This window comes from Cebidichthys violaceus, unplaced genomic scaffold, assembly GCF_023349555.1.
Source record: "Cebidichthys violaceus isolate CVI_PGR_0920_01 unplaced genomic scaffold, fCebVio1.0.p SCAF_8, whole genome shotgun sequence".
Classification (NCBI taxonomy): Eukaryota; Metazoa; Chordata; class Actinopteri; order Perciformes; family Stichaeidae; genus Cebidichthys; species Cebidichthys violaceus.
The window spans coordinates 14,218,867-14,235,671 of NW_027176964.1; the positions used below are offsets into that span (position 1 = coordinate 14,218,867).

Genomic DNA, 16,805 nt, shown 5'->3' on the forward strand with positions numbered 1-16,805 from the left:
AAACTCCCAGCCATGTTAGAGAGTAACTTTTCTTCTTTGCCCCAAATCCCATATGCTGGTGCATGAGGGTATTAAGGGAAGGATCTGTCAGCACCAAGAACTGCCCATTCGACATATGTTTGGGGGGGGGGGGGATTGGTCACACTGGCCATACACAGGGTCTCTACCTTCCCTATTCCCTGGTCACCCTTTCCCCCCATCAGAGCTTCATTTGTGACATTGGAAATGGTTGTCTAGACACCACTCTTACCTGAGGGACATTCCAAACACCAGGGGAAGAGCCATTAGTCATCACCACTACCAGAGAGAAACATCAGGACAATACCTCCGTTGAGAAGCTTGTCAAACTTTCAGGGTAAGAAACAGACAATGGTGCCTCGGGCCAATGCAAATAACCATCTGGACACGACTCTCCCAGTCTTTTAAAACAGAAGAAGAGAGCATAACTACGACAGACGGATGCTGTTACATTACCCTCCCCGGGGGGAAACAAACAATACTGCAGAGAGAGATTGGATCATCAATCTCTTCCGAGACGTGGCAGGTAATCCAACACCTGTGGATCTGTGGCCAAAACAATCCCCCCCCGTGCCGGTTCCTGTGCTAGTTGCCACCAAGAACAAAAAAGAAGAGGCACCCAGACCAGCTTATTGCAGCACCATCACCCCCTTAGAGAGGCACTATTCATCCACCTCTATGCCCAACATTAAGACATTACACATGACAGGCATTAACAAGCCAACTGACCGCATAGGAAGCTTCAGTGGTTCTTGAACGGAGAAAAAATGACACCTGACAGTTCTAAAAAAAAAAAAACGTTAAAAACATCAACAGGAAGTACTGCTACCCACTGCCCCCGCACATTGACAGCGCATTCACACCGCAGACACCAGTTGTTTTAACTTCATGGCGACCCGTTGTTGTTGTTGTTCCGTGCGGAGCAGTGTGTGACTACCAGACTACAGCTTGAATGAGAGGGGGGCGTCTGTCTATACACAGAGTGCTTCACGTGGTAAAAAGGCCTCTTCATGCAGAAACCCTTGTTCCTCCATGACAATACTCCTGTTATTCCGGCCGCAGTTGGTCTAAAACAGCCATTCTCTCTTAGTGGAATACTTGAAATAACTCATGCTGTTAGTAATAGTTGGTTCAGTTCATGGAGGTTTCTATTTGTGACTGAAGGACCCATAATTTGCCAACAACTCTTGCCAAAGTGGGCTGATACCCTTAATGAAAATGGGTCTGGTCACCAATCATCAAACAATTTTAAATGTAGATGGAAAGCGGCTTTCGTGCAAATGAGGCAGGTTGACTCACACAGTGCTCCGTTTACTGTTAACTGTCACAGCTGAGAGGTTTTCCAAATAACCTGAAGATTACCAGCGCTAAACGTGAAAAAAAACAGAAGAAAAAAAAAAATGTTAACCAGAAAACCGAGACAAGTGGTAGAAATGTTATATATGAGAGTTATGTGAGATAGCATGCTAAAATTGGGCATTATTTGTATAACATATTCCTGAAGATTACCAGCGCTAAACGTGAAAAAAAACAGAAGAAAAAAAAAAATGTTAACCAGAAAACCGAGACAATACAAGACAAATACAATCACATTCTGCTTTGTTGTGGCTTTAGCGTGCAAAGGAGGAGTTTATAGCGTGGGCGTTCACAGATAGGCTGACCAAAATGTAGGCCTATGTCATACGTCTCCCACGCTGTCAGAGGCTACAATTCAGGTGGTTTCCTGCTCTAGTTTCACACAAACGATTGTTTTATCAATGAACTTATTTGTTTGTCTTAATTGGTGAATTGGGCATGATTCTATCTGCACAGCTTTAATTCATGATTATATGAAAATTTTAAAAAAAAATAGTATTTTTCTTCCTCTTTCTTTTTTTTTGGTTGTGTTAAGATGTCGACCTCTTAGATGACAAATATTGTTCAGATGCAGCTGAAATTTGTCTCGAGGTAAAGACAAGTAGAACATTGTATCAGAGTCACCATAAAATCTCAAATTGACAATCTCGAATCCGACTAGGTGATGCAGGTTGTTTAGTCTGCAATCATTCAATTTCACCAGTAGGTGGCGACAACACCACACGATTAACAATGGTCCCGTTTCAGAGGAATTTTGTATCTCAAAAACACGATTAAAATATAAATGGTATAAATAAATACAATTTATTTTGGACATAATATACATTATGAGATTTTCCCCTGAATTTTTCATGACGTACTATACTATGATATTTTTCTGGCATACTATAATTGGACATTTTTATGACATTTTCATGGAATACTTTACTGTGCGTAGTATAGTATGTTGTGAAAAAAGGTGTAAATAAGAAATTGAATAGTATTTCAAGAAAATGTTATGAAAAATGTCATAGTGTAATATGCAATACAAGTGAACAAGTGCAAGACTTGTTCGCTTCCAGGACCCTGAAGCGAGCAACAAAGATTGTAGCCGACCCCCCCCACCCACCCCCACCCTGGACACTAACTGTTGGTGCTCCTTCCATCTGGCAGGAGGCTGCGGTCCATCAGGACCCAGACCTCACGCCACATGAACAGTTTTTTCCCCATCATCAGTTGGGTTCATCAATAAAGCCAGAGACCCCCAGTGACTCTGTCTTCCCCAGGACAATTTCCCACCGATACACTCCCCTGCACATCCATTCATATATTCATATACTGTGTTGACTGTTTAATGTTATGCACCATCCACCAAGTAAAATTCTTTGTATGCGCAACATACTCTGGCAAAATAAACTGTTCTGATTCTGAAGTGTCATAAAAATGATATAGTACAGTATGCCATAAAAATGTCAAAAAAAACATCATAGTATAGTATGCCATAAAAATGACATACAAATGTCTTAGTTTAGTATGTCGTGAAAAAAAGAAGTCATTGTATAATATTTCATGAAAAAGTCATGGTACCGTATGCCATGCAAATGTCACAAAAAATATAAATGTAAAATTATAGTATGCCATAAAACTATAATATAGTATGTCATGAAAAATTCCTAGAAAATCCCATAGTATAGTATATTATATCTAAAAAAATGTATTTCATTAAAAAAAAGATGTCATAGTATGCCATGAAAATGCCACAATATACTATGTCATGAAAGACAAAGAAGTCTTAGTATAGTATCTCATTATCATATAGATTATAAGTCAAAATATTGTCTTGAAAAAATGTATCAAAAAAATCTCATAGTAAAGTATATCATAGAAAATTCATGAAAATGTTCATCGTATAGTATACCATAATAATATCATTGTATAGTATGTCATGAAAAGTCATGAAGTCATAGCATAGTAGGTTGTGAAAAAGTCGTGGAAAATGTCATAATATAGTGCCATAAATACGTCATAGCATGTCATGAAAATACTATGCCAAAAAAAAAAATGTCATGGTAAAGTATGCCAAAAAGGCATATTCAATTCATATATTCTCATTGAATAGTAATTTAAAAAATCATAATATAGTCTTTACAAATCTCATAGTATAATGTCATTAAAAATAATCTAGTATGTCATAAAGAATTCAAGTTTAGCATGCTACATGGAAAAATGTCACAAAAATAGTCATAGTATATAGTATTTCATAAAATAACATTAACATTCTAACCCGTCTATCAATAACAAAGGCATAAGTGTTGAATATGTATCCTACCTCAGAGCTCCAGCACAGAGAAGTCTCAGCTGGTCTTCCAGATGTTCTCCATTAAAGCCACATTATGTACAAGTGTGACAAATTAAAGCTCCCGTCTTAACTTGCAAAACAGTTTGACAGTTAAAGTAAAAATATACAACAATGCACTTTTATGGAATTTAGTTACACATTTACAAAGCGATGAAGATATTCCAACATGATTAATATTCTTAACGTTAGCTGACTTGATATAGTTTGAAGACCTCACCTTTTTGTATTAGTTTGATATTAACTGTAAAAAGTGGAGCGGTCCAATAGGGACACACACACACACACACACACACACACACACACACACACACACACACACACACACACACACACACACACACACACACACACACTGCTGATTCTAGTAGCGTTGCATAACCCTCCTCAGGATAGATGGGTCACACCGCATGAATTAAGACTTGAGGGAGAAGCTTTATTGCATCTGAATAGCGTGGCCTAGCGCTGCACACCGCTGCTGATGTGATTCGACAAGTAGCTTATCAGTGTCTGTGCTTACATCCGTCTACACGAGGTCGTCATTAATCACGTGCACTCGATGCTAGCGCCTATTTTCTAGAGCTGTTCCGTCACATAGAAGGGAGCGGTTTGTTTTAGGCTTTCCTGCACCCGAGTGGAACAAATATCAGACACAGACTTTACCTTTTTTTTTTTCCTTGCTCTTCATCGCTTCCTTTCATTTGGGAGAAACAGCCCGTAAGCAGGTACTTCCTGCAGTTTGATCTGCCTGTCATGTTTCTGAAACGACGTCCCCGTTTGGGTTATTTTCTTCATCCAATTGCTCTCCAGCGAGACGATGAAACACCCACAAGTTGCCGTTAAACCGCTCCCGCTTGTCTTTTATCTGCTTCGCACAGAGTCCAGGTTGCCTGTATTTCAGAGGGTTTATAATGTCACAACAACGTACAGGTGTTTTATTTACAGGACGACAACATTCGGGTAAATCCACTTGATTTCTAGCTGCAGTAAATCATGCTGGGGAGCGTTCCCACCTCTCCTGGCATGAACAGGTGCGACCATTCCTCACTACACAGCATACTGGGACTTCTCTCCACATAATGTCTGTTGGGTTTGTGCTTGAAAATAAACAGAAACCCAAGTGGACATTGACGGGGGGGGGGGGGGGGGGGGCTGTTTCAGAAGAGGGGCTATGGAGACTGTTCCTCTCAACACAGTTCAAGTATGCACATATTCAAGGCAAAAATCATCCACACGTCACAAACTAAAAGCAAAATTTATAGCAGCAAACTGAGAACAGCTTTCAGGAGGAAACACAAATGAACAGAGCAAAGTGAGACACTGGGAAGCAAGGATAAGCCTCATGATGATGGATTTGCTAGTGAGTAATGTCTCCTGCACATGGAAATGTACAGTAAATTCTGAGTCCCGAGTCTTTGCAGTACAGTAACAGCCGATCCAGTCGCTCAGTTCAGTCGGGTCGATGAGGGACGTCAAGGAAAACATGGTGCTGTAATACTTAAGACTCTTACCTGAACAACAAAAATGATTAAGACAGATTCACAGACCTACTTCCCGTAAACCCAGCAGTTGATCTGAATTGCTTTGCAACGAAAGAACAAATGTGAACGGAGGACTTGGCGAGCGAGGGCTGGTTCAGAACCAGCCCACGCTGTAGTACTTCATGCCAAATGTGCGAGACCAGATCACCACGACCTGGACCGGAAGTGCAAATCAACCCCAGAATCTTTATCTGGAACTTTTTTTTCTTTCTTTTTCTTTTTTAAAGTGGCGTTCCATCAAGGTTACAACGTCACTTTCAAGATTATAAGGGCAAACTCGATGAGATGTAACCATCATTTTGTGCCTTATAACGATGGATTGCAGAGAGTTTATTTGGGCAGGCAGCCATGTTTGATGCTGAAGACACTCATACCTTCTCTGCACACCCGTTCACCGTTTTTATTCGGTTTCCTGCTGGTCAATGCCACCCTCAAATCAGCATTAAGAGAACATCTACAACAGCAGCTTTATGTTAAAGAAATTCTGAGCCATCCTGTGCAATGAACTATGGTGTAGAGCTAAGAGAGGTGGGCTTGGTAACGGCATCTTAGAGCTCCTATAGCTGTTGAAATGTCTCCTAAGGGTTTATTTAATAAAGTCCAAACAGAAATCCACTAGATTCATCACTTTCTTTTCTGGCTCCAAACAATGCTGAGCCTCTCTTTCAATTCTCGCCATGCTCTCTCTCTCTCTCTGTCTCTCTCTCTCTCTCCTATTCTCCAGTTATGTTCGTTCCTCTATCTCACACTGTCGAGTTCTCGGGCACAACTTTGGACAACGTGTGCAAAGGGAGTATCCCTCTTGCACCTCTTCACTCTTTTCCATCCCATGTTCTCCGTTTAATTCTGCTCTGTTGCTTATTCATCCATTTGGGAACAGCTCAGGTATATATATAAAAAAAAAAGAAAAAAAAAAAAAAGAAAAGAAGAAGAGCCGTATCCATTATCTTCAGATTCCAACAATCCTGCCTTGAGATTGGCCGGAGGGTCCTGTCAATCATGCGAGAGAGCCAGTCAGTAGGTAGGGAGGGACGAGGCGGAGGGCTGCAGGGAGCCAGAGGAGTTTGAACGTCTCATGTGAGGGAGGAGGTAGGAGTCCGAGCACAGTTGGTGAACATCAAACCGGTCCTCCTTGCGGTAAGCCAGACAGCGCCGGATAAATGCCTGCAGATCAGAAGATATCATGAAAAGAGCTGCAGGCTGTGTGCTGCTGTAGACTCAATGCATTTACTTTGAACAATTATACCTTTGGTCTATTCAGAGACAAAGACTGTTTTTAATAGCTACACATTATAGATGATGGAGACGTTCAAGCGTGTTTACATGGCATTAAATAGCCAAAATGTTTAAAAATTGTGGTTGACATTAATACTTAAATTACAGTAAGATTGCAACACACCAATGTCGCCACTCAGTTAAGATAATGCCTACAAGGGTTGGGCAGAACGGTGATAAATACCCTGAGACGATTCATCTGCCAACTGTCACTTTGCTTTGTTGTTCAGATTGAGGCTACCATCCCTTTAATACATTACAGTAGCACTCAGAATGGGCTGCTTCATGGCAGGTTTGAATTTGTTGATATACGTTGATGTTTTTGGGTATTTAATCAGGGATGCCAAGACAGAGAGCTACCCGAAGTGGGGAAAAACATAAATAAAAAATAGGACAGTTTAATATCATATAACCATGTGATGAAGGCCTGTGCTACATGCTTATAAGACATTTCACAAGGATGTGTAGTAGCCAGCCAGGAGGCATAATAATCACGTATCAGATGAATTATGAAATATGATCGGGAACTAATTTTTCTGATTATTCAGACACCACGGGACTGCAGCTAAATGTCAGCTTACATATACGCTGTGTGTGTGTGTGTGTGTGTGTGTGTGTGTGTGTGTGTGTGTGTGTGTGTGTGTGTGTGTGTGTTACCTTGGCCTCTGTGCTAGCCTGTGGTTTAGCAGGGAACTGGACCTCTGTGGCTTTGAGGATGGTATTTTCCTGGAGAATATCCTGCTGTGACTGGTTGTGACCAAACGGCTGGGAAAACAAAACATAAAATCACCACCGACCCGATGTCTTTTCCATTGCCTCGACTCTATTGTCACTGGAAAAAAAAAATATGTATATACATATAGGTGTATATGGTCTTCTGAGTGTGTCTGCGTTCTCCAGTGTCGCGGTGACGTTTAGTGTACCTTGCGTCCGTAGAGGCACTGGAAGAAGATCACTCCCACAGACCAGACGTCCACCTTGTTGGAGATCTTAGGCGGCTCCTTCCCCACCACAAAACACTCTGGAGGGAGGTACCTGAAACACACACACACACACACACACACACACACACACACACACACACACACACACACACACACACACACACACACACACACACACACACACAACGCTATCAATTTCATACAACGTTAAAGAGAAATCAGACTCCTTGACTTTCCCGTGATTATTCAATAACATAAAAGAAAAATACTGTCACAACCCACTGTCCATTAGATAATGACATTCTGCAATTTTCAATATGCTACAAGAAAATGGTCAAAAATACAAGACGGATAATGTGTGTTGAACCTTTCAGATTGACCATAAAAGAGGCTTTAACACACGTTACTATGTCAGTCTATGTAGGGTATTGGTCTGTGTGTGTGTGTGTGTGTGTGTGTGTGTGTGTGTGTGTGTGTGTGTGTGTGTGTGTGTGTGTCTTACCAGTAGGTGCCTGCCCCCTGTGATGTGAGGTCCATCCCGTCCACACCGTAGTTATCGTCATCCATAATCTTAGACAGGCCAAAGTCTGTGATTTTGATTTCTCCACATGCGGTACCATCCACCAATAAGATGTTACCTGCGCACCACACAAGACCACTAGACTCAGAACGGCGTGTGAGACAGAACGGCTGACACAAGATCGGGTTCACAAACAGGGAAGGAATCAGATCAAATACATCCAACAACACGTGTGATTCGTTCAAATCAGTTGTGAACACGTGACCCACCGGGTTTGAGGTCGTAGTGGATGATGGGGGGTTTGATTTCGTTGAGGTAGCGCAGGGCGCTGACAATCTGCATGACAATGGAGCGGGCCTCCTTCTCTGACATCAGCTTGTTTTGCTTCAGGTAGAAGTCCAGGTCGTTGCCTTCACAGAACTCTAGAACTGTACAGAACCTGCGAGGGCAGAGGACAGTGGTGGAGGTCAGGGGTCAGAGTCAGGACTCTCTGCTACTGAATGAGACTGACTTAAGGTTCCAGTCGGGAACGTGAGCTGGAAAGCTTTGCTAACATGGAACAATATGCGCTGGGCACACGCTCAACCTTTGTGTTTTCACCTGTTTATTTGAACAGATATACAGTATCGGAACATTTAACAGCAGGTGACTAAAGATCACATGCTTCGTTAACAATTAAACCTTGAGAGAAAAAAAAAAAAAAAAAAAAAAAAAAAAAAAAACTTCCATTGTGGATGAGGATAAAGTGCTTTTACTATTTACTCTTTCCCAATCTGATAACACCCCAGTGATGTTTGCTCTTACGTGTAGCGCCCACTGACATAGAGCCTAGAGGCAGAACACAAACTACTCGTGCATTATTTGAATATTTACTGGGTAGGGCTTTTTCGAAGGTTTGACTCTTACTAATGTGCGCCATGTTGTTTTGCAGCCACTGTAAAAATGCTTATTAACCAAGTGCTGGGTGATAAAGAACCTCAGAATATGTCAAAGAAGCAGCGCTGCAGCCGGCAGAGGTCGGAGGTGACTCACGTGTCAGTATCCAGGGAGAAATAGTCATACAGTTTGACTATTCTGGGATGGTCCAGCTGTTTGTGTATCCGGTACTCCCTGCATGCATGCCTGGAAGGAAATACATGTCAAAACAGTGTGCGAGTTGCTGGAGAAACATCTTGTCTTTGTGTATCTTAAGTTGTGAGTGTGTGAGTGAGACCTACTTGTGGTAGTTCTCCTTTTTCTCCTCTCTCCAGTTCTTGTTGAGCTGGTGAATTTTAACAGCTGCGTAGCGCTGCTCAAACAGGTCAAAAGCCTGCGTGACAAGAACACACACACACACACACACACACACACACACACACACACACACACACACACACACACACACACACACACACACACCTTAAAACATATTTTACAGCGAGATAAAATAGAAGAGAAAATGTAGTCCAACCACACAGACATTACCTTATAAACTTCACTGAAGCCGCCCCTGCCCAGCAAGTGCAGCAGCAGGTACCTCTCATTCAAGGTAGGATGGTCTTTAAACCTGCGTGAGGAGGAGCAACATGTCACGTTCACTGCTTGTGTCACCTTTTAAACAAGCGCTTTTCAAATGAGACATTACAGCACTTCTATATTCTTATATTTGTCTTTTAACAACAGAAATCATTCTCCATTACTTAAATGTTTGCATAGACAGAATAACCAAAATGTCTCGACAGTGGAAAGTGAATTTATGAATCATTAAGCAGAGTCCATTAGGCTACGTTGCACGTTCTGGTAGTGTATGTAGAAGGGACTTACGCTGAGCTGTCCTCGTTGTTTATCCTCTTCAGCTCTCTGATATGGAGGTTCCTCACCCGCTCCAATCGCTCCAGCTCTGCCTGGATCTCTGCTTCCTCCTGAATAATTACACCGTGTGAAATTCTGTCTTTCCCTGTTTGAACTTTCATGGACTTAAAACGCATGTATATAATCAGACAATGTAATACTCCAGCTGCCATTTAACTGAATGAATTACCATCTATGCATTGTTTTAAATTACATTCTAAATGTTTCAATGTACATTTTTGGCCATTTATATAGACAAACATCAAACGTCAATTGATTGAAATTTGGATTTTTTTTTTTTTTCTACCAACCTTCTTCAGATGTCCAAGGCGAAGCTTGAAGATTTCTTCCTGCTCGTGGTACTCAGCGAGCGTCAGTCTGACAAAATATGTACAAGTCAAAATCTCCGGAGAGAAAAAAAATCTCAAAAAAGTCATCTTGCAACGATATTTTTAAGCCTCCAATTGAAAAGGAAGCCTAAAATTGAGAAGATCTAAAAGAGCTCACTAACAGTTCTACAAACAGGGGACAATCATTCTTTATGGTCCAACATCTTTGAGTTCTTTCACTGACAGTATGTAGTGATTTCAGTTATACTCACAGCTGGGGCAAGGAGGGCTTGAGAAACGGGTCCGAGTCGTTGCCGTTGACCACCTTAGCTTTCCGCTGCTTGGCTTCAGAAGTGGAGGCAACCGAGAGGGAGGGAGACGCAGGGTTTGGAGGCTTCCTCTTGGCCAGCAGCTTCCTCTGTCGCTCTATGTCCTCCCTCTGCTGGTTGATGCCCTCCTGTTGCCTATACAGTGTGGTATAGGGAACGGGTCATGTGGGGAAAACACTGTAGCAGACAATAAACAGCCTTTCATATGCTTTACCCCTGGCTGTGAAGTGAAGCGTGCTCAGAAATTCCACTTAAAAGCCACTGTGTTTTCTGACCTTTTAACATGGTTTAGAGCTGCAGCACTCGTGTAAAGGATGAGTGTTGAACTTCCTGTAATTGGGTAAAAAAATGTGCACGTGTTTGCCGTCACTCACTTGATCAGGTTCTGGAATGCGTATCCGTCCGTCCACTGCTCCGTGTAGGACGCTCCGTGTCTGACGGTGGTGAAGTGGCCGAGACGGAGACGGTCCTGCATGCTCTTCTCGCGACACGACTGCTTCTCCTGGGTGCTCTGTTCACACAAACGGGAACGCATTAGACAAAAACGGAATGTGACGAGGGACAAAAAGCCGTCACCTGGAACTTCTCTCCACCCAGACTGAATGTGTCGACACCAACGCACCGCTTCTTTAAAAATACCTTCTTATGACGGATGTGCATTGGTAGGTCCGCATTATATTCCTCTGCGATATGTCATACGTCTGTCATATTGTGAAAGGGTTGCTTGTACAATAAATCCCCACCACTACTGTGCAGCGAATTGCAACTCCAGCCACAAAGATTGTGGAGCCCATGAGGAAAACAGGTAATTGTTGAAGAAAGAGATTCAAAGATCTACCAACCCACAGACTTTTTCCCCCTCAAGAGTTGGACCAAAGCAGAGCTAAAAACACCAGAGAATATTGAACTTATTATTGGAGAAGCTGTTGCTCTCTGTAAGTAGCAAGTAGGCAGTTGTTTTGCAAGCAATGCATTTCAAATCTTCTATACGTTGCAACTGTAAGAACAAGATCAGACGATAGTGTCTCTGTTAGGCTTATATACAGTGGGATGTGTCTCTGTCAGGTTGGTTTTCTGTCTGCCCACAAGGGAACAAAAATGTCTTAATACAGATGTTTTCTTTTTTTCCAATCGTGTGTGTGATGAATACATAAAAGGGTGCACGCAGACAAAGACAGATACCTTCTCTATAAGCAGTTTCTTGCTCATGGTGATGCACTTATTGAGCCTCTCCTTGTATTTCTCCAGGAGTTTCTGTTGTTCATCTATCTGCCTCCGCAGGTCACAGTTGGCCTGTTAAAGGAAAGACAGCAGGGATTAAGTTTGGTTGTGTAGTTATAAACATTAGACCGTTGTGCTTTCATGCACTCTCCATCAAAACTCGCTGTATGGATGCTGAACTTACTCTGAGCAGGTCGTCTATTCGTCCCTCTTTTTTTTCCAGGTCCAGACTCTTGTTGCTCTCCAGAGCGGCAAGTTTCAGCCCCGTTAGCTCCGTCTAAAGGATTCAGACAGAGATGTAGCAGTCAGACGTGTATTCATAAACATACGACAAAGTGTGTCGTGTGAGAGTTCAATGTATGCATCGCATTACCTGGACACACTTGCTGGAGGAGGCTTTAGGATTGTGATCACCAAAACACAGACTCGTAGGGGAGGAGCTATTCTGCCGGATCTATTAGACAAAGAGGGATTTTTAAACCTCGTAATGAAACGCAGAGAATCACATCCACCTCATGTGCAACTAACCCAATCAATAATGTGTAAGGCATGTATATTGTTTGTGGAAAAACTCACGATTGAGCCCGGGGCAGAGTGCGAGTTCTGTGGAGAGCGGCGAGCTGATGGGAGACCTCTGACTGGACTGGAACCATTCCCACCCTGGAACTTTGCAGAGAAAATTGGCGGACTTAAAAACCCATTTAAAAAAATAATAAGGACTGTAACTTTTTTTGCTTTAATACTCACGTCAAAGTAGTCGCTGATCTTGGGCCCACGTGTGGAGGTCTTCCCTGCATGGAAAAAATGAACACAAAATTGAACGTAACCCGTCGGTAAGGCATGGACATCGACGTCATATTGATTTCTTGCACGCAGGTGTCAGTCATACCTTGACTGCTCTCTGAATAGGTTTCAGCTTTCCTTTTCCTCCCCCTGGACGACTCCGAGTGCTTTTTCTCTGGGGTCTGTGAATCGATATGAAATAACACAGAGAGAGAGAGAGAGAGAGAGAGAGAGAGAGAGAGAGAGAGAGAGAGAGAGAGAGAGAGAGAGAGAGAGAGAGAGAGAGAGAGAGAGAGAGAGAGGGGAAAAAAAGGTATAAATCCCTTAAGTTTTACCTAACAAAGCTGGTTTGAGTGGCGGTGTTGAGCAGGAAAGAGCAGCAAGAAGAAAGAGTACATACTGAGTAGGCAGGGGAGCTCCCTCTTTTCAAATCAGAGTTCTAGGAAGAGAAGAGGAGAGGAGAGGTGGAGGTAGTGGGAGAGACAGAAAGACGAGTGGGCAGAGCAAGGATGTACTGACAACATGCAACTTTGTCTAACCAGACTTCATCTGTGTAATAAAAGTAAGAAATATTTGATTTCTATTTTTTTAGTTCCGTCTATTCAAAAATAAATAGTCATCCACGCCCATTGCAAAAATTATTGTGTGTGTGTGTGTGTGTGTGTGTGTGTGTGTGTGTGTGTGTGTGTGTGTGTGTGTGTGTGTGTGTGTGTTTTACCTCCGATTCCTTGTCGCTAGATGAGCCCAGACTGCCATAGCTGTGGTTAGAAGACTCATTGGCCAGACCCTGCACATAGTGAGAATTCAAACAAATCAGTGAACACATACGATATGAAAATATTGTCCAACATAAAGTCAAACTAAGACCGAGGCAGGCCCATAGTATGACACGTGTAATAGGAATCCAGACCTTCAGTTATTAGGTGTGTCACTTGGCTCTTTTCCACCACGTTAATATAGACGGAGACGCCTGCATCCTTTTTTAAGAAAACAGGAACTTTTACCTGCTTTTCCACCATGAGAGCCGGCTGTGGTTTTTTTATTTGCTTCCTACAAAAGGTCCCTGTTACTGAGGCAGTACTTTCTGATGACCTAGGAACTATCACGGTGGAGTTATAGTCAGTGACTATTGACTAACACGAGCCTCAAGGCTGCTACAACTTGTCTACAGCATTCTTTCTGCTGCAAGCAAGCACTGGTTGTCGCTAGTGTTCATAGTAGAAATGAAGGTTGGAGATCTCTCGTTATCGATATCTCAACGATGCATTCGATTTCTTGAGTAGTCTCAAATAAGTGTCGTCTTTCGAACAAAGATTGTGAGTTTTCAACCCTTCACTGGTCAATGAGGCTCTTTAGATCCTGGGTCAACTGTGTTTGTGTGCGTGACATATGTCAAAAACAAGGCTTCAGTTTTTTTCCGGTGTCGCTGTTACCTTAGCACCTCCACTGGTGCTCCCAGTGCTGCCTCCTGTGTTGCCACTGACAGCTCCGGTGAACCTGGCCTCCAGCAACTCCTGTCTCCTGGGGTCCAGGCTGTGCAGCTCCTCCATGGGGCCTGGCATAAGGGGGATCAACAGTGGAAGGTTAGACGCTTAGATTATTGCCATTAGAAGCAAACAGTGGCGACAAGTAAAAAGGCGTAAGAGCAACTGAGCCCTGAACATTATTCTGTGACCAAATTACTAGGAAAAAAAATAGGCACCAAGAGAAGAAACAGAGGTAGGTTTCTGGGGGAGGATTAGAGAAAATCGAGAGATTAGATGGTAAAAACAGATAAATGGATTTGATTAAATGGGCAGTAGAGGTAGCTCTTTAAAAGATGGACGTTCATGCTATGAAGGAAGATACTGCGGATGAGTGACACTGCATTTCTAACATAAGCAGGAAGGTCATTCTACCACTGGGAAGCCAGGAGAGAGAAGAGTCGAGGCCGGGCTGAGCGAGTCTCCTGATTTGTCGCCACAGAAATCTTCAACCGGCCCTTCTATTATCTCATAAGTGAGACCGTCACAAGGGCCTCATTGCACAGAGCTAAATTACTCCTCCAATACCTCAGAAGCCTTGCATATAGAGCCCAACACCAGCTGAGATAAGGACACTGGAAGATTTATTCCAAAGTCACATTTTTTCTAAAAAACCGTAAGAGGCAATGAGGAATAGAATTGAAATACCACATATCTGCATCGATGTTTCTTATGCCGCTGAAACAGGACTTAGCTTTTGTTTAACGGGCCGAACAGACTTTTGCTGAGTTTACATTTCCTCACACTATATAGCCCGATTTGCAGATGACCGAGTGGTAGACCTTACCACTGCAAATCTGAACCACAATGTTCGTACGATGATGATCATCGCGCAAGCGTTAAAGCGCTAAAACATTATGCTGCCTGACTGGGCCTTGTTCTGTGACAACCAGTTTCCAGGGAGAGAGAGAGAGAGACACACACACACACACACACACACACACACACACACACACACACACACACACACACACACACACACACACACACACACACACACACACACAGGGGTCCTCTGCTCCCTGCTGACTCTACTGCTGCAAGTGTTTGTTTCCTTATTGGATATTTCCTGGCTGTCATCTTTACATAGCTTCTGGCACAGGGGCAAGCCCTAAAAGGCATAATGGACATTATGAAACCCCTGAGCAGTGAGACAGAGAGCACATAACAACGCCTGTGTGAGGTTACCTAAGGACAGGGGGGGGGGGGGATTTAGCTTAATTAATCTATATAACCTTAGCTAGAGCTTGATATTACAGCATTACTTTGTACAGTACATTAGTATTAATACGTCTCAGGTGGAACATGCATTATTACACAATTACATACGTAACGTTACAGTCCATATAACGAGGATTTTCTTTCTTAACGACTTATTTACAACCATCGCTGTCTCAACCTTTTCGTTACACATCATGTCATGTAACCGATATATGTAACTGGACGAATACAACTTATAGCTCCCACTTGTGATCACTGTTTAGTCACAAAAAATCCAGCAAATTGGGCAAAATCGAGTAAATACAGTCTCAACAACACGTCGAAAACAATGTGGATGAATAGATGCATCCATAACTGACCAAAAAAATGCAAAAAAACAGGGCCTGTTCTCAAGTTTATAGCAGTAGGAGCATGCATGTTAATTCTTTAATGGATGCATGCATAGCCATGTTGTTGAATATCCAACTAGATGCTATTGATAGGGGGGGGGATGTTACAAACTGCTACAAAAACAGCTATCGCATCAACAGCTACAAGTACGAATACATCATGTAAGCTGACACAAAACAAGCTAGCGCTTCCTTTGTGCAAACAGGATAGCTCGCTGCTACTTAGACTGGCCATCAACTGAACTGACAGCTGACGTTTGGCTTCCAATTCACGGCATCAGTGAACTTGACATCCATTTTTACTTCAACAAACGTTAACTCGACACGGCCACAATAGTCCACTTCTCCCGTTAAGGACACACTTTAAGGATGATACGAGTCAGTTGTGCACTTGGCGAGCTAATATACCTTCCTTGCTCTTTGCGGTCGCCGTTATATGTTGTTGAGAAATCGTTGGGGACGAGGAGAGCTGCGACCAAGATGGCGTCGCCTCCAAACTTCCACCACCACTTCCACTGTTACTTTGGACACTCATGAAGCCACTTTACCGCTGATAAGAGCCAGCGTACACACTGCCGTTTGCGGAAATCCCAAACTTTCGTCCATCGTTTGACACCTGCTGTTGCCAAACAGGCCTGTAAACGCGAGTCCGGGCGTTGTTGTGTCGCTACACGTCTCGCATTTTGTGCTCCGTGCGGGTCCGGTGGAGGAGCAGCTTCTTCAGAGACTCGCTGAAACGGATCCAATGTAACCTTTGCATGACGACCGCACCGCGCGCCTGTCAGCATCCAGCTCGCGAACGGAGCTTTGATTCTAGTAGGCGAGGCTATCGCGAGGCTGCCGCGCACCTAGCAGCGCGATAGGGGATGGCATGACACTGAAACAGACACTGATCTGGGATCATTTTACCCTCCTCCAAACTAGCCATAGGTTGACTGGTGGGCATGTCTCAGCGTCGACCTGAGAACAGCCTGTTGTTTGGGTGAAAACAACAAACACCCCGAAAAAATGGCCGAAAGTTCTTGACTGCTTCTACTCGAGGAGAACGACAAAAAATAGGGACACACACGTGCGTGCGCAAACGCCATATTTTGTGTGTGCGTGCATATGTGTGTGTGTGTGTGTGTGTGTGTGTGTGTGTGTGTGTGTGTGTGTGTGTGTGTGTGTGTGTGTGTGTATGTATATATATAT

General features: G+C 43.1%; 1 protein-coding gene across 3 annotated transcripts; it reads right to left on the reverse strand.

The window, feature by feature from the left end:
* Positions 1–4,945: 4,945 nt before the first annotated feature.
* Positions 4,946–16,598, reverse strand: LOC137892549 (serine/threonine-protein kinase tousled-like 1-B). Of its 3 annotated transcripts, none has more exons than XM_068737791.1 (22): positions 16,023–16,598; positions 13,915–14,036; positions 13,200–13,268; positions 12,882–12,920; positions 12,588–12,663; positions 12,446–12,489; positions 12,275–12,358; positions 12,072–12,152; positions 11,883–11,975; positions 11,660–11,770; positions 10,852–10,988; positions 10,421–10,612; positions 10,131–10,197; positions 9,793–9,890; positions 9,454–9,535; positions 9,207–9,298; positions 9,022–9,111; positions 8,259–8,428; positions 7,972–8,107; positions 7,449–7,560; positions 7,183–7,290; positions 4,946–6,414 (listed from the first exon to the last, which is right to left on the reverse strand). In XM_068737791.1, the coding sequence occupies exons 1-22, from the start codon at positions 16,147–16,149 to the stop codon at positions 6,265–6,267; spliced, it is 2,280 nt and encodes a 759-aa protein (XP_068593892.1). In that variant the 5' UTR covers positions 16,150–16,598; the 3' UTR covers positions 4,946–6,264. The 3 variants fall into 3 exon arrangements, with proteins under 3 accessions (XP_068593892.1, XP_068593891.1, XP_068593893.1); XM_068737790.1 differs by having other exon boundaries at positions 12,275–12,364; positions 16,023–16,597; XM_068737792.1 differs by lacking the exon at positions 12,882–12,920 and having other exon boundaries at positions 12,275–12,364; positions 16,023–16,597.
* Between the last annotated feature and the right edge of the window lie 207 nt (positions 16,599–16,805).

Excerpts from the sequence above, each read along its gene's own strand:
- LOC137892549 (XM_068737790.1), bottom strand. The coding sequence starts at position 16,149 with ATGAGTGTCCAAAGTAACAGTGGAAGTGGTGGTGGAAGTTTGGAGGCG. Across the intron at positions 11,976-12,071 it reads CCTCCAGCAAGTGTGTCCAG|ACGGAGCTAACGGGGCTGAA; the intron begins GTAATGCGATGC and ends TGAATCCTTTAG. Across the intron at positions 9,112-9,206 it reads AAAAAGGAGAACTACCACAA|GCATGCATGCAGGGAGTACC; the intron begins GTAGGTCTCACT and ends ATTTCCTTCCAG.